Source organism: Protopterus annectens, chromosome 3.part1 (assembly GCF_019279795.1).
Source record: "Protopterus annectens isolate FY-2018-M chromosome 3.part1, PAN1.0, whole genome shotgun sequence".
Lineage (NCBI taxonomy): Eukaryota > Metazoa > Chordata > Ceratodontiformes > Protopteridae > Protopterus > Protopterus annectens.
The window spans coordinates 1,000,560,578-1,000,579,116 of NC_056732.1; the positions used below are offsets into that span (position 1 = coordinate 1,000,560,578).

At 40.7% G+C, this 18,539-nt stretch overlaps 1 protein-coding gene across 1 annotated transcript in view; it reads right to left on the reverse strand.

Annotated features, from left to right (window-relative positions):
* PREX2 (phosphatidylinositol-3,4,5-trisphosphate dependent Rac exchange factor 2) overlaps positions 1 to 18,539 on the reverse strand; it is a 1,787,099-nt gene that overhangs the window by 642,980 nt on the left and 1,125,580 nt on the right. Inside the window, exon 27 of the mRNA XM_044066265.1 lies at positions 1 to 180. Within this exon, the coding sequence (XP_043922200.1) occupies positions 1 to 180 (180 nt within the window). The remainder of the gene's footprint in view (positions 181 to 18,539) is intronic.

An 18,539-nucleotide genomic window follows, 5' to 3' on the forward strand; every position in this document is an offset into this window, starting at 1 on the left:
CTGTACGAGTCTCTGTTGCTTATTGTGTCATGACCTGAATCTTCCTGTTCTTCTCCCGTCACATTAAAACAGACCTTTTTGCTATTCCTTTCCATTTTTTCCGTATCACTGTCTGAGGGTAACAAAGATTCAGATGTTTTTGACTCGGAAGTCGGCGAATCTGTAATTGCAGAAACAAGGCTGCAAAACAAAAACAGCAATCTTTGAATCTTACAAGTTAAAAGGAAAAAAGATGTAAAATATTGACAATAAAAACATCCCTTTACTTCAATTAATGAATATAATGAGTTCAATCAATGAGTATGGAGTTTTACCATTAAGTACAATAACTGCTTCACAATTATAAAACACCTGACAACACCTGACTCGAAGTTTCACCTATGGCACAGTGCAGCCATATGAGACAACACTGTCAGAAGACAATGAGGCATGGGTCAAGAGGGGACGCTGGATGCAGTGCAGCCATACCTCTCATTTTCGTAGCACAAGAAATCTGGACAAAGCCAAAATTAATGGGGGGACAAAGGCCCAAAAATAGGGACAAATTTTAAATATTATTTGTATAATCTTAGAAAGTTGCTACAATAAAAGGTTTTGTGTTACATGCATTTTCTGAAGAATATGAAGTCTGAAATTTAAATGGCTGTCTTTATTTTGTGAATTCAGTCCTCACTGATTTGCCAGAAAACCACAATGTTTATAAGGAAAAGACCAAAAATATGAGGCAAAAATCTGGACATTCTGAAAACAAATCTGGACAGCTGAGAGCTACGAGTGTGGTACTGTGGAAGGTGTCCAGGACAGTGTGTCGAATTAGTCCCATTACACTATACCCATAAGGTGTGGTTCTTTAATAGACTTCATTTGCACTGCAGCAGAGAATTTCAGACAACAGGCGGCTGTGTAGCTTGACCAAGAGTAACTCGCTTGTGCTTGCATTTGGTAGTGCGGGTTTGGGATGTTTTTATATGTGATAATGTGCAGATGGAGGAAGATTCAGGCTGACCATAGTATTCAAGTCATTGATGGGATAATCTGAGAGTAAGAGGCTACACGTGTAAATTCAAGGTACAACGTTATGAGACTAAAGCAATCACTGATGGGATACTACTGAGTCTGAGGCAATGAAGACTGACCTGGGGTTGTGAAGAAGGGCTCTAGTGACTCATACCATGTTTAGGTAGGATGCCACAGGCACTGATTTTGGCAAATGGAGCAGGAGATAAGCAGACAGCTCTCGTCAAATCGGGGTGAAACACACACACTGCACTGAATGCTAGCATGTGACAGGGAACTAGGCACAAGCTGAAACTGCAGATAGGTCTGTGTGTCTTGTTGGTATTCAACAACTTTAGGCACAACTATTTGAGTGCAACTGCTTGAAACTACTAACTACTACCTCTAGTGTGCAGTGCACAAATCTTCTAAATATGCACTGGATGGTAAGTTAGCTACTTGTAGTAACAGCACTGAAACAGTACAAGAGGACAATTACCTCTACATCTATGTGAAGGGAGCTTTGCCACCCTCCCCCCCCCCCAGTCCTCTGCCTTGCTCATATACTTTTTTATTTCAAGGTCTCTCCATCTCTGAGACTCAATGATCATGAAATCTACAGACAAAAATTCATTACAAGTCCACATATATCACCACAACATGCAGCATGCAAAATCTGAAGAAACAATGTATCATATTCAATCAAATAAAGAATGAGCAAACAGATACTGAGCAGCTGAAGGGAACCCACTACTGACAGGTGGGGAGCAGCCACAGGCAGGCAACAGTCACGGCTGACATGTGGGGAGTGGAGGCACATGGAGGTTAATGACAGCTGATAGATAAGAGTGGAGACAGATACAATATAATTATGTCTGACAGCTGAGGGGAGCAGCAAGACAGAACATTAATAATAATAATAATATCTGATAGATGATGGGTGGAGCACTGCACAGGATAATGAAAAGTAACAGGTAAGGGCTGGGGCAACACACTGAGTAATAACAACTGAGAAGTAACAGCGGGAGGACACATGATAAAGATAGCTGACAGGTGAGTGCTGAAGCGAATAAAGGATAATTACATCTGACAAGGTGGTGTTTAAGGCAAGCACAGAGCACTGATTGCTGGAGGGTGCATAAGCATGACAGAAAGAAAGTCAGGGGCAGCGAGGACAGGACAAGTATGTGTAGAGGGTGTTGAGAACATCAGGCACAGCTGAGGATGGCTGACAGGTGGGATGAATCACTAATGGACAGAGTGATTCCACATGCAATTGATGCCAGCACAAAGTAGGAGATGAGGCGGCGAACACATATGGTCATTATATAGGTTATCATCAGGGAGGCTCCGCAAAGTTTGTTTTGTTTAATGGCCAGCTGTGGTGCAGAACTATGGTATGGAATGGGATTTGGTCTTATTGATCAACTGATAAGCATACTCTCTTAAACACTTGTAACATTGGGGAGGTGATTTTTAATCACAAAACATCTCCTTCATCTCATATTTAAAGGTATGTTCCAAACGCATCTATAATGTTGGTAAACAAATGTGTAGGTGGATTTGACTGGATCAGGATTCTCCACTATGATCTTTATGTCTAGTGCAAGCTTGCACCAGAAATAAGGGGATTCACAAATGTTTGGCACAAATGTTTTCTTCTACAATACAATTAAAGGGAGTTTTCTGATAAGATATAATTCACTTAGCTTAGAAATGCACCAGAGTAGCATAAAGCCTCTAACTGCATTTTTTTAATAATTCAAGGCCTCTTTAATAAGGTACTGCCAGATGTTCTTCATATTGATCACAGCTGCAGTAGCCTTAGCTATATGAGTCATATCCTGGCAAAGATATAACAGCCGGTCAGCTTCCAACGTTTCAGGGTGCCTTCCACAAGCCCAAACTGGCAAGCTGAGCTAACTAAAAGATAAGTTTGGACGCAAAACCCTTCGGAGATTTCCTGCCCTAAAAGGTATGCTCCTCTGAGACTTTCGAGGATCGATGGTCGGCTTGTGCTTTCCTTGGTTGGGCAGAGAAGTTCCCTTTGGGGAAAAGGCCTTCCATTTTCTTATTTTTACTGATTTTTATTATCTTTCCTCTTCAGAAAAGTTATTTTAAAGCTAGAAGTGTTGTGATTTAATACTTTTAAATGCACCACTTGTTTTTTTCTGTTAGATTAAAAGTAGTGTTAACTGACAAAATATTTTCTGTGGAGAATTTACGTTTATTTTTCCATTGTGGTCTGACATGGCATTTGAAACAGATTTTTACTGTTTTTTTTTGTTAAAAAAGTAACTTTTGTATACTGGTAGATTTACTGGCATTTGTTGCTTGCGTTTCTCAGGACAGAGGCGTTTTTTTGGCTTGACCATGGAACAGATTGTCAGTCTCATGGTCAGTCTTTCTTCCAGCCACAAAAATAAAAAAGTTAAGCAAACAAACTTTGCTACCACAGCAGGCTAGCAATTTGCTTCAGCCACAGGTTGGTGACTCTGCTGTGACCATTTGTTGTCGCTCAGACTACACATATTTTACCTATATCCCTCTGGTGCAGCACCTACAGCCATTATGGACCAGAGGTTAGCCACCTCCTCTATGGCTGTTGGAGTCCTCTCAGTGGGCAAGGGAGAGACACTCTTGTCGGTCCTGGGAGAGGGAACAGGGAAGGTTTCTCTGTTGTGTCAAAATGCTGTGCCTATCCCCGACGAAGCAGCAGCTGCCATTAGTAACATGGCTGGTCCTATTTTGCCTGTTAAAAAGAAATAAAAATCCAAATATGTATCTATTCCTCCTCGAATTTCTTTGGGTAGAAGTAGTTTACTGGGACTGGCTCCTAGTTTGGTTCAGAATATTGATCTTTCTTTGTAGAGTAGTTTCTGGCAAAAGAAAGAGGGATGCCTCTTTTCTTGAAGAGATTTAAGATTCTATACCCGAACAGAAAAATTAAGGGACAGATTCAGAGTTTTGTCCTCTAATTTCTGACTCAGACTCAGAGGAGAGCTAACTTTCTGATTCATCCTGTGTGTGTGTGTGTGTGTGTGTGTGTGTGTGGGCAGGTATCTTTCTCTGAGACTATTATAACGTCCCACTGTTTTCAGTAGGAAAACACTGAGGTTTCTTAGTCCCTCAGAAAATACTATGAGTTGTTATAGAAGGATTTTCCAGAACCTACATCCAATCCTCCTGTCTGCTTTAGAGGATGTGTGCCTTACTGCCTGTAATTTTCTGGCAGGCAGTTAGCTTTCCCCATAAAGGCAGATAAGATTTATAAAGTTCCTTTGTCTTTTGAATTTTTTTTACAATATTCCAAAACTTGACCCAGTATCTATAGTATTACTGACTCCTCTGCTGCTAAGTGCTTAGTTAATTACAATCTTACTCATTCGAATAAGGATGGGGACATTACTGATATTTATGGGGAAAAAGTGTAAACTTCTGCAACTTTGAATTTCAGAATTTTAAATTGTCAGGCTCATGTTAAAGTTTGTTGTGACAGTATGAGGAATGTTACAGTTTCTTCTTGTGAGGAAAAATCTGCTTTAAATAATTTAGTTTCTTCTACTGCACAGGTCACTACTATTTTTTTTGCAGTGTGTGAATGACTCTGCCAACACTTCTTCCTGGGTTATGGCCACTGGTACTATTTTAAGGAGGTTTGTTTGGTTGCATTCACAGAATCTCCCAGATGATGTAAAAAATGAGATTTTGCATTCTCCCTTGGATAGAGATTTAGTGTTTGGCCTCTGGGCTGCAGAGGTAATCAGAAAGTGTGATGAAAGGGGCATACTGATCCAGGGAGTCTCAAAGATTTTTCTGTCCTCCTTTGACAAATTTTCAAAGTTAGTTTCTTTCTCCTCATCCAGTTTTGGTAAAAAAAAAAAAAAAACAGAATAAACAGTCTCAACAGAATTCAGGTAAACAAACGTTTAAAAAGAAGTGGCAAGGAGGTTCCAAAACATCTCAAACCTCCCAAAACCAGAGAAAGTCCAATAAGTCAGAATGACTATTCAAGAGACTTTGCAACCCCCTTCTACCCTGCTCCTTTTCTCTTCCAGAAAGGCTGCATCTCCACTTTAATCTCTGGCAAGAGATTGTTTCAGACAACTGGGTTCTGAAAATCAATCATCAGGCTTACAGATGGCAGCGGGAGGAAATTCCTCCTTACCAAGTGGTCATTCCTCATCCTGCAGATCGGTCTCTTTTGTTTCCACCTGTTATTCATGACTTGCTAGCCCAAGGAATACTAGAGCCAGCTCCTACTTCCCAGGTGGGGAAAGGGTTTTATTCAAGGACATTTCTAGTCACAAAGAAAGAAAATATTTAGAGAGTAGTTCTGGATCTTTCTTTCTTTTTTTATTTGCTAAACCTGTCTGTGATTGTGTCCAAATTCAAAATGATGTCACACAACCTTTTGCTCGTTTTCCTCTTTCAAATTTCCTGGTAACACTAGACTTAAAATACATTTATCATCCCATCCCTATTCATCCAGACTTCAGGTGTTTCTTAAGGTTTTGTGTGTCTGGATCACATCAGTTCTCTGTCTTATCCTTTGGACTATCCATTGTAACAACTGTATTCACAAAGTGTCTAGCTCCAGTTATGGCTCATTTCAGACTACAAGGTATCCACATTTTCCATATTTAGATAATTTGCTTATCTTTGCAGAATTTTTTCAAAATGTCAAGAATCTCTCTCTTGGGTGCGAGATCTCTTGCATAAGCTTGAATTACAAGAGAACATTCAAACGTTTTCTTCACTTCCTCACACAAGATTGTGCTCTTGGGATGTCAACTAGACACATCAGTTCAAAGAGCCTTTTTTCTACAAGAAAAAATAGATCTTTATTTAGATCTGCTTCTAAGCTTTTCCACTCAGACTTTGATCACTGTGAGGTAAACCTCAGTATTTGGGGTATCAGGGCAACTACAATTCTCATGATAAGCCCTGGCAAGGCTCCACATGAGATAGATACAGTGCTGCCTGAAATCTATGTGGTCCTGGCATCTACACCCTTTTTTTCAAATCCCAGTACTGGTGTTTGTCAGAACAAAAATCACTGGATGTAGACAACAGACAGTCACCACAGACTCTTCAGTCTTTGCTCAGGAAGCAGCTTCAGAAGGGCTAAAAGTGCAGTGGGTATGGAATACCAAGGACAGACACAAGTACATAAACGTGAAGGAGATCCTTACCCTGATCAAGGCACTCAATTCCCTGAACCATCTCTGGTACACGGGACCTCTTCAAGGGGTTATGGACAATACCACAGTCATGTGGTACATCAACAAGCAAGAGGGAACCAGGTCATACCCCCTTTGCATTTTAGCTTGGGATACAGCTTCACCGCACAATAATCACTCTAAATGTATCCTGCTTTCCATTAGAGAAAACTGTTTGGCAGACAAGCTGAGCAAGACCAGGGGAGACCCTCACAAATAGAAACTAGATCAGTGGATCTCCCAAAATTTGATCCATCTGTGGAGAGTTCCTGAAGCAGGCATCTTTGCATCCTCTCTGAACAATTAACTAGCAAAATTCTGCTCCAGGACTCCATGCAAGAAGGCCTGGAAGACAGATGCCTTTTCTTTTCTTTGAACAGGAATGTTCCTGTATGGCTTTCCACTATTTCCACTAATATCCGGGGAACTTTTGAAGATTCAGAAGAAATCCTGCAAGATCATTGTGGTGACTCCCTTCTGTCCCAGGCAACCATGGTTCTTCCTTCTTTTGAAAATGGCTAGGGTAAATTACCACAAACTTCCTCAAAGAATGGATTTACTCACAGATGAACAGGGGTGTTTGATACACCACAACATCAATCATCTTCAATTGACTGTCTGGATGATAGGGTCTTAATTCCTTTTAGGCACCTGTTTTCTGAGGACATGCAAACGGTACTAAGGGAGACAAGAAACACTGTTAGTAGAAAATCATATATTAGCAAATTGAAAAGGTTTTCTAATTGGTGCCAACAACGTAACCAGCACCCAGTCAGGACTAGTTATTCTCTGGTTTTACAATATTTGTGTGACTTACTATCCTATGGCCTTTCTTATTCCTCTGCCAAGATTCATTATCAGCTATTTTAGCATGTCTGTCCATGGATCCTCCTCTTTCAAGGCAGTCTCCTGTCAAAATGTTTTTGAAGGAGTTTTACATAAGACGCCTCCAAGAAAACTGGTGGCTCCTCCTTGGGATCTTAATTTTGTGTTAGAGAAGCTAATGCTTGCTCCATCTGGACCAGCTAATCTGTCTGACTTGCGGTTCTTATTATGGAAAATGGTTTATCTGATTGTTCTGACCTCTTCAAGAAGGGTATCTGAGTTGCAAGTCCTTATGGTGAGTGAGCCCTACCTCATTTTCTGCAGTACATGGACTGGGTTTCTTTGAGAATTAATCCTTCTTTTATGCCTAAAGTGGCATCTAAATTTACTTAAAGTCAAACTATTCATCTCCCCAGTATCTGAATTTACTTTAAGCCAAACTATCCACCTTCCCATTTTCTTTCTTGAACTTAAAAATGAAGGAGAAAGGATACTCCTTACCTTGGATGTTTACAGACACCACAGGTACTAGTTTGATAGAACTAAATCTTTCAGATCTTTGGATCAACTGTTCATTTCTTGAGAAGGTAAGAAGAAGGAACAACCTATGTCAAAGCAGACTATTTCCAAATGGTTGTCTAAGGCTATTTACCTTTTGTTATACTCACCATGACAAATCTATTACAGGAAGGGTCAAGGCCCATTCTACCATATCCTTGGCTTCAGCTATTGCTTTTTGGAAAGAGTTGGATTGTAGAAGTATTCTAGAAGCCTCTACTTGGTCCTCACTACATACTTTTACAAAGCACTATAAGCTTGATTTCTTCTCTATTTCTACATCATGGTTTGCTAGGACCATTCTCCAGGGACTCCTGAGCCTTTCCCCTTTCTTCACCCAAATACAGGTAGCTATTGTAATCTACCCATATAGCAAAGGCTACTGCAGCAGTGATCAATATGAAGATTATAATACTGTTGTACAAGCTGCACTTACCATAACAACAGATGTTCGACTGAACACTACGGCAGCAGGTGCTCCATCCCTCCCTCCTATCCTCTTGCATTTTGGTATTTTTTTTTTTTATGCCAGGGTGTGGACATTTATTTTTTGTTATTACTAGTATTGTCCTTTCAGGGCTCTGCTGGCAGAAAAGCTTTGAAGGGCTTTGCACCCAAACTTGTCGTTTAGTCAGCTCAGCTCAAGCTGCTTGGCAGTTTGGGTGTGTGGAAGGTACTCTGAAGCTTTGGAAGTTGTTCAGCTGTTGTATCATTGGCAGGATATAACCCATATAGCTAATTCTACTGCAGCAGTGATAATTTGAAGACCTACAGTTATGGTAAGTTCAACTTATACAAGTGTACTATACTCTCCTTGCATCTGTACAAATGCATGCATGTAGGAAACTTAATTTAACACTTAGAGACTTATTATTTAGTGATTGTTTTCAGTAAATAACACTGTCTTTAACTTAAACATATATATGAACAGTTTAAGACATGCATAAAAATTCAAGCTTACTGCATACAAAGATATTGCTTTCAGTAGTTGGGGAAATACATATAATAAGAACAGCATTCTGAACAAACCCTATTGTACATTTAATTAAAATATTCCTGTTTTACTCAGTACTATGAGAAAGGCTGCAGCTTAACAGCATTTTCCTGTAATTACTCAACTTCTGTCTGCTTGTGCTAGCATAGCTACAAATGCACAGTAGAGATGTGGCACTTGTACATGCTGTACCTACAAATGCACAGTAGAGGTGTGGCACTTGTACATGCTGTACCTACAAATGCACAGTAGAGGTGTGGCACTTGTACATGCTGTACCTACAAATGCACAGTAGAGGTGTGGCACTTGTACATGCTGTACCTACAAATGCACAGTAGAGGTGTGGCACTTGTACATGCTGTACCTACAAATGCACAGTAGAGGTGTGGCACTTGTACATGCTGTACCTACAAATGCACAGTAGAGGTGTGGCACTTGTACATGCTGTACCTACAAATGCACAGTAGAGGTGTGGCACTTGTACATGCTGTAGCGACAAACGCACAGTAGTGGTGTGTCACTTGTACATGCTATAACTACAAACGCACAGCAGAGGTGTGGCACTTGTACATGTTGTAGCTACAAACGCACAGTAGAGGTGTGGAACTTCTGCTAGCATAGCTGCAAATGCACAGTAGAGGTGTGGCACTTGTACATGCTGTAGCTCCAGACGCACAGTAGAGGTCTGACACTTGTATGTGCTGTAGCTAAAAATGCACAGTAGAGGTGTGGCACTTGTACATGCTGTAGCTCCAGATGCACAGTAGAGGTCTGGCACTTGTATGTGCTGTAGCTAAAAATGCACAGTAGAGGTGTGGCACTTGTACATGCTGTAGATGAAAGGGCTTGATTTAGATGCCCAGGGTGGTGCAAGGGTTGAAAAGAGGCAGTGAGTTTAAAAGAAAGAATAGTGTGGAAGGGCTGTAAACTGTTCTCGGAGAGAGAGGCAAGCCTAACAGTGGCAAAGCAGTGGAATGCCTTGCCTGAAAACTGAGAAGACTGGAAACCCATAGTGAGAGTTGAAGTTCATTGGGACACCTTTAAGGGAAGTGTCCAGCAGAAGTGGATGCACAGTGTTAGGCTAGCTTTTCCTGTGAACAGTAGTTCTATTCTCACTGTGTTTGTATGTTTGCACATTTGCATTCCTTGATTACTGCTAGCAGTCCTGCCATTTGTTTCCTTAGTACCTCTGCAACCTTAATATGTAGTAATGTTAAGGCTTAAATGCTGAAAGTGGTTCCTCAGAAACTAACCACTTGCCAAAGAGTAGCATGCTCTATGTGCAAGCAACATTAACATGTCTGAAGTCAGAGATGCATTTAGACAGCATCCTTCTTGGGAACCCCTGAAATGTTACAGGCATTATACTACTTTACATTCTCATAAATTCTTCCATTTATCCTTTAAAATAATTCAGATCGTCACTTCATAGGTTCCTAGATGTGTACTAGGCCAACGGCCCTGGAGCCTTTACAAGCCTAGCCCTTAGAAGTGCCCTGGCATTATGCCGCTGTTAGTTCCTGGTGTCTCCATCAAGTAGAGCCACTGGAGTGATCCCCAGGGTGAAATTTCTATTTCCCATCCACTCATCAAGATTTCTCTTGAAAAGGGCCAGTGAGGTGCTCTTCTTGACATATATGGGAAGTCTATTTCATAGTATGGGCAGTCTCTGGGTTATGAACCTGTCCCTCCAGCATGTTCTGTTTATTGTGGTAATGAGGTTAAGGTTCCTGGAGCCTGTGGTGCGGAGGGATTGGGATTACTTTAGGTGTAACATTTCTAACAGGGCTGGGTCAGACATGGCTTTGTAAGTCAAACAGAGATCGCCTCTTAATAGACGATATGAGACAGAGAAAACCTGGAGATTTTTAAGAATGTCCATGTAGGGCATACTTTTGTGGCCTTTCCAGTTGTGGCAGGTGTTTAATGAGATACATGAAAAATGGGGCATTATACTCGATGATTGGTCTAATGACAGAAGAGTAGAGAGAGATGATGACCTCTTTCTTCCTGGACGCAAAACCTTTGGTAATGAGATGTGCCACATAGAAGGACCTTCTGACCACAGTGGCAATGTGGTGGTCGAAGGAGAGGTTGCTGTCAACATGTGTCCCCAGATCTCTTATAACACCTTCAGTGTTCAGTGGGCTACCATCAATGTGGTAAGTAGTGGGAACTGAGTTTTTCCCAAAGGGAATGACAACGCATTTTTTGGCATTAAGCTTAAGGCCATGGTTTCGACAACAGTCATTGGTCTCAGTGAGGCCTTTCTGTGGGATGTCTACATCACTTGGGGAGTTGATAATGGCTCCCAGCTTGCAATCATCAGTGAACTTGGTCATCCAGAGTCCCTCCTTGTTGGTCTGGACTTCCGAAAAGTAGATGCCAAACAGGAAAAGACCCAGGACCGATCCCTGTGAGACTCCACTTGTGACTGGTTGGCAGTCTGACTTGGAGTCTGCTACTTTCACACTGTGGGTTCTATCTGTGAGCCAATTTTCAACCCACCTAGTGATATAGGGGTTGATGCCTAGTTTGGTGAGTCTATCAATAATTCCTGAGTGGGGAATGGCATCAAAGGCCTTCGCCAGATTGAGGTAGGCTGTATGAACTGTCTTGCCCTCATCCACAGTTCTGGTGACTGACTCAAAGAAGTCAACCAGGTTGAACAGGCATGATCTACCCTTCATAAAACCAAATTGCATGGTATCCAGAGTTTGGAGATTCCCTATATCCTTGTTAATTCGGTCTATGATTATGTGCTCCATAGCTTTACATATCAGACTCGTCAGGCTAATGGGCTGATAATTTCCAGGGTCTGTAGTTGCTCCTCCTTTATTGAGAGGGATGACTGTAGCAGTGCACCATTCTGTAGGGGCAAAGCCTGAGGTAGGACTGTGACTGAACAGGGCACATAGGTGTGGTGCCAGTTCACTTTGTAGTTCATGTAGAACACAGCCAGGGATATTGTCAGGTCCCATTGAAGCTGTATTCTTGGCCTTGGACAATGCAGCTTTAACCTGTACTGCAGCAATGCTGGGTGCCTGGCATTCTTCTGGTATTATGATTGGTCCTTTGGGGGGGGGTAAAGTTAGCACTGAATCTGTTGGCCAGTATGTTGGCAATATCTGTTGGCTCAGTATAGGAGGTACCATTGTGCAGTAACTCAGAGCAAATCTGGGTATTGCTGTGGAGATTCTTGATATAAGTGTAGAAGGCTTTGTGGTTGTTTTTAGTGTCTGCTGCAATTCTGCCTTCATAGCTAGCTTTAGAGGTTTTGATGAGGGATCTCAACTTTTTGTTGAGGCCAATAAGGGAGTTTTTCCAGTCTTGGGACTTCACCTTTTATTGCAAAAGTGTCTGCCTTCTGTTGTAGAGTTTGTTAATGGCTGGAGACCACCAGATTGGCTTCCTTTTTTGGAGGAGAGCATCTTGGTTCTGTTGGGTATGGCTAGTTCCATGCATTTATGTACGTGTTCGTACAGTGCGTTGGTGTATGATTCGGCAGTCATGCACCTATTTTCCATTTGCATGGGTGGTGTGAAGTTAGCCACCTCTGTTTTTAGGAGGCAAAGTCAGCTTTGGAAAAGTTTTTCATGGTGGTTACCTTTGCTGGTGGTGTAGGTGAGATGTGGGTTTCCACAGTAATAAGTTTGTGGTCTGATCCAACCAGGGAGGAATTTCCTGTTGGTGTTGAGCAATGGTTGTCCATGTTAGTAATAACCAGGTCAAGGATGTTACTTCCTCTAGTAGGGGTAAGAATGAGCTGGTCCAGTGCATTGGAATTAATGAATTCTAGGAAACGTTGGGCAAGTGTATTGGTGCATGAGTAGTTTTTCCAGTTGATAGAGGGGTAGTTGAAGTCACCCAGTATGAGAGTGTTGGGTTGGACCCCTAATAGTTTCCACGGTTCTTAGGAATGTGGAATGAGAGTCTTGGGAGATGGTTGGGGACCTATAGCAGGCTACCACCTGAATCGCCGTCTTACCCACTGTTAGTTGTACCTGAAGTATCTCCAATGCATTATGCTGGGCTACTAGTCTGGAAGTGTGGATATCCTTTATGAATATGGAGACACCACCGCCTTTGGAGCTCGGTCCGTTTTCTGGGGCCAAAAGGTGTGGAATGAGTTATAGCCTGGTAGTGCAGGGGTACTTTCTGCTGCTTTAAACCAGGTCTCCGTTACAACACAAATGTCGATGTTCTCCATTTTGAGGAGTGCTTTGAGTGAGTGCATCTTGAGATTTAGACTTCTAGCGCTGAGCAGCATGACCCTCAGATTGCATTTATTTTTAGTTGTTACGGTGGTAATTTGGTCTTTGGAACACCGCCTAAAAAAGGCACTACAGGGGTGGCAAGAGCCTTAGCCTTTATCCGGAAACCTAGGGATGACAGATGCAGGCCATCTCTGGCAAAGCATCAAAGTCTATCAATCATGTCATCCCAAGGACTTATTTCAGTTCCAGTTAAATAATTTACTACAGCCAAGGTAATATCTATTAAAGTTGTCTAGTATCTTATTAATTCAGTAGCTATCAGAGGCCTTAAAGGGAATTAAGGTACTGACAGTGGAAAATAATATCTTCACTTTTAATTACATCTTCAGTGTGCATATATTTTTTCCAGTTCAGACACAAATGAAATGGAATACAAGTTAGCCAGGTGTAATGGTCTAATGCTTGTCATTTCTACAGTACACATGTCTCAGCTAGAAGACGATATATATCAGTTTCCTGCACCATGGAAAAACAAATATTCTTGGACTAATATAAACATACACAAATATTTTCCTTTTTACTGTTGCACTGTATAAGACAGCCTTGTACTTTTCTGGAAAAAAAAAGATAAATTGAGATGGTACATAGATTATGAAACAGCTTCTCTTGTTAGGCACTTAACAGGTTTCCCATTCTAGGACAGTCAGAATAAATTATAAAGACATTTCCTAGGATATTTAATCCACAAAACATATTCCACCATCCTAAAGTACCGGGTGTAGGTAATAAACAGGATTCACTATTCTAAGTGACCCAGACCATAAAAACACAGTTCTTTACACTGGGAAATTAATTGTAGCATCTGGACTGAGTATAGGTTATAAATAGAATTCACTATTTATGTCATATTCATTGTAAACACAATTCTTTACTCCAGGACACTGACTGTGGAATCTTAACAGATTTTACTGGTCCAGGGTTTAAGCTGGCTAAAATGATGCCTCATATAAAGCTGTCAGTAGAAGATGATTAGTTTTCATTCAAGTCTTTCCAAAGACTATAACTACTGCCTACATAGCTGTGGTTAACCCTCTGCATGACTCCTTGAATCCTTTTACCATTCAGTGCTATACTATTCCTTCTGTTATGAAATCAGTGCCCCTATCCTTCCTACAAGATTGTAATAATTTGAAGACCTGTGAACTTTATTGTATCTGCTGCCCCTGTGGAGTGGTTTGGCGTTCCTTGGTCTGAGTGGATTACATGTTTTTTTTTTCTTGACTGAGGTTTTCCCCTTTTGTTTTACATTTAGACTGTAATAATTGTTTCCAGTGATGTATTTAAATCTAACTCTGTTCAACTCCATTCCTTCTTCCTCCTCTAAACGTCCTTTTCTTTCTAGCCAACCCAAGTGACTCCCCCATCCCCACGACTCTCGAAGACCAAATTATATCCCTCTGTTCCCATGTTCCAACAATGAGCACATAATGCTACAGTAACTGCTACCCATAGCTTATGTTTTTCATGCTGTACAATATTCCAGTCTCTCTTCTATTTATTTATTTGACATTTGTTGACTGGGTTAGTCCAGCTGAGCTTGCACCCTTTTTCTGCAGAGGCCTGGGGTGAAAAGCACCACATTACAAATTATACAAGTAATAAAAATCAGAAGACACGTTTTGCATGTAAAAAATATAGACTTACAAATTGTCCACAATTCACCTTAAAACAGGTTTTGCAGAAAAGTAAGTGGTTTTCTAGGTGAAACTTTAACATTATCTTTTAAAGGGGTCATTCTATGAAGTCCTCTGAGTCTGTATGATAGTCATACACACCGACATCCTAGTGACTTGTATCCACACTTCTGTCATGGGAGAGTGACTTATGCAGGATGGACTGCAATGTCATAATCCTGCAGTGCATTCTACTCCTCATTGGCAGCACAACTAATAAATACACTATTCGTGGATTATCATATACAAAAGGCATCATCTTTCATTTATTTGCTTTAAAAACTGAGCGGCTACTTGCCTTCCTGCTTAGACAGTCATTCTAGGTATTTCTGGGAGCCAACTGCCTTGTCTGTGAGCACTGCACCTCAGATTACTCATCCTCTGCAATGCCAGCATTTTTTAGCCATTACAATGGTAATCAGGACTGCACCTGGAATTGAAACTTTTGCCATATCAGTTATCAGCTGTCACTTAGAAAGGTACATCACACATTACTACTCTCCAATTTATATATCACTACACAGTGAGGTAAAAAGTCAAGGACTTATTATAATCCAAAAATACTACACTCAATGGGTACATATGGTGCATGTAGTGCATGTTAGCTGTAACACGGTTACATGATTATAATAGGCTGGATAGTCAGACATCCCCTGCACAAAACCATTTTGTTTATGATAGGGAAGGCTGCCTGCACTCCTAAACTACATAGGACACTGTGTCATTATGTAAGCCATCATTTTACCAAATGCAAATATAAGCCATCTGGTCTTTCCCAGTGCAAAAAGCACTTACAACTGATCAGGCTTTTTTTTGTTACCACTATAAGTCTTGCCTAATGATTCCCATTCCTTTGGGCTCATTTCCTTTTGATACTTGGGTACAGTGGGTTCTCTGTGAATAGTCACTGGCTTTATTAAGTGTTCTCCATCCTCTCTGTGACTCAGAATCCACATTCCCAGGATTACATCTGTAACCATCTGCAACTGACATAAGGTACAATTAGTGTCTCTAAGAAGGTTGCTGATTTATGCATGCCCTAGCAGATTTACTCTAATGCCTACATCTTTTCTTACTATATGCACTGTTACACATGCAAGGCAAATTCCTCAACATATAACATGATGCAAAAAAGGGCAGGTCTAGCTAGTATCTATCCAGTCTCCACTTATGTCTTAATCTTCATACTTCTGTGAAAGTTTAAGTGATCAGTTATTTTTAAAAAAATGCATACTTGTAAAAACCTTCTCCAGTGAAGGGGGAAAAGTTAGCTTGACAATGCAGAATAGACACTGCACTGATCTTAGTCCGAGCATACCATGCTCTGTCTGTATCTTTGCACACTGATTCAGGCATGCACATGCTGTGCCTGCATCTTTTCCAAAAGTGGAATCATTGAGTTCTTAAACCAATGAATGAAGGTTGATGGGGAAAACCTCTTTCCGTTTTTTTTTTATTCATTCATCGTTTTCTTTTCAGGAAATACCAAGTTGATATTTACACTGTTAGGGGAAATATGACCAGAGTGCCAGAAAACCTCCCCTATTCTTTTTGATAGGTGCAGTGGGATCTTTTACATTCACCTGATCTATCACCAACTCAAGAAGATGGAACCTTGGTTTGACATCTCATCAGAAGGACAATACCCTGAAGAGTGCAGCACCCTCCTTATGCTGCACTACAGTCAGCATTTTAAAAATTAATCCAGTAACGTGGACTGGGAATAGAATCCATAGGTTTCTCATCTTCTGTCACCAAAGGTGAGTATGCTATCTTGTTGAGCCACTGACACTGACTAACCCTAACAATGGCTCAACAGGCATATGGGTGGGACTGAAGCTGCAGTGGCTCAGCTTTTACTTCCCTGTGGTTAGTTTCAACACAAAAACACACAGAAATCTGCCACCAAGAAGCAGAGATAATTTAAAATATACATCCATCCCGAGCACAAATATAAACCTCAGAGGATGGGATGTCTTTACTAACAATGAAAAGGAGAAACTCAGTGATGCTTACAAGCACTTATTTACCAAATGAATGTAAGTAAGTGTTCTGCTACTATATGGAACATTAACTGGGGGAAATGGGAGGGCAAAAAGACTGAGCTGTAGCAGGAACAAGAAAGTCAAAATGAAAAGAGGGAACTCAAAATTAATTAACCTACACTCTACACTGCAAAAGGCTGGGGAGCAAAATGAGACATAACATATTTTAAGTTACAAATGGGCTGCATCTGTTGCTACTGAAACTGTTCAATTTATAATAATGGATCTGCATAGCACTCCTTTCTCTTACAGAAATGGAGCACAGCTTATGAAAAACAGATTTAAACAAAACAGTCTACTCAAAGGAATATAACTCTGAGAATCTGCAGGTATTGTAATGGGAATTGCTTCCATATGCTTCCTGAGGGTCTGGAATCAGCATTCCCTTTCATTATTTCATTATGGCAGCCCTAGTGTCTCTATCCAACAGTCTTTTCTGACTTCATGGAGTGAAGTCGCATATTTATGTAAACGGTGTATAATAAATGACATACTGACCAATCTCACAGTTTGGTTGAAGGGCAATTTCCAGATCATAAAGTTGAAACATATGTATCTTGGTGAGTGTTTGGGCAGACTACATTGACTGTTATGAATAGAGTTAAATCATGTTAGCATTCACAAGAATGCCTTGTAAACTAATGATGTCTGTCAGCATTGCAACTGGACATCCATTGATGTGGCTAGTAGCTAGATCTAGTCTTAGGCCAATGTCTCCATTGCACCATCTCCAGCAACACCCAAAGTACATCCCTCTCCATCTCCAGGAGCCCATCCAACCTACACATTGCCCTCCAACAAGCCATAATAATTGCATGTAACTGCCCTTTGCTTTCACACCTCTTAAAAAAAGACAGGCACTTCCTGTAGTTAGCTCTCATTTTGACAGTCTGGCACATTATAATAGTTATGTGCATCTACTCATGGTGCCTATCAATGCAGAGTTAAATCTTTCCAATTTTTTGGGACAAAAAATCATGAATATTCAGTTATAAACTTGATGTTGTGCTTTTAGGTGCAGAGGAAACAGACTGAGCAGTTCTATGTGGCATTTCTGAGTGCCAGCTTTACTGACAATATATATTTTTTCTGTTTATTTTCTATATGACCATTTTAAATGTTTGAAAACATCATTTTTTGGAAGAAATAAACAGTGCTTTCAGTTTGTAGGTTATGAAAGCACAATATTTTTATGACTTTTATGAGGTGCACTTTTGTCTGTGTAAGAAAAAGGGGAAATGTACAGTTCCTCTGAAATAGATATAAAGTAACAGTGGGAAAACTTTTCATGTCAGTGGGCTGCATGGAACCCCTCATATTAGCCTGAAGGTCACAAACTATAATAAACACCTAACCTCACCCCAATCATATCATACAAAATGGCATGGGTCTTCAGTTAATATGAAAATGTCTTCTGGAGAAGTATTGGCATAATGGTTAAGGTGTTTACCATACAAGCACAAGGTGCAGGGTTTGATTCTCACATGGGGTAATTTGCTAGGTTTAAAATGGCTCACAAGGGCAGTTAGCCTAGTACTGAACTATATAATTCAAATCTTACGCTCAGTGGTTAATGTGTATGCCTTTCAACCTCAAGGTGCAAGGATTGATTCTCACCACTGGAAAGAGCTTTACAGATTGAAGCTGTATATTTTTCCATATTCATAAAGGATGTACACATCCCCCAGACTGGTAGCCCAACATAATGCATCAGAGATACTTCAGGTGCAGCTAAAATTGGGTAAGACAGTGATTCAGGTCGTAGCCTGCTATAGGTCCCCAACCATGTCCCAAGACTCGCACGCCACGTTCCTAAGCACCCTGGTGAATATTTGGGGCCAAACTAACACTCTCTTACTAGGTGACTTCAACTACCCCTCCATTAACTGGGTAAACTACTCATGTACCAATACACTTGCCCAATGTTTCCTGGAGTTCATTAATTCCAA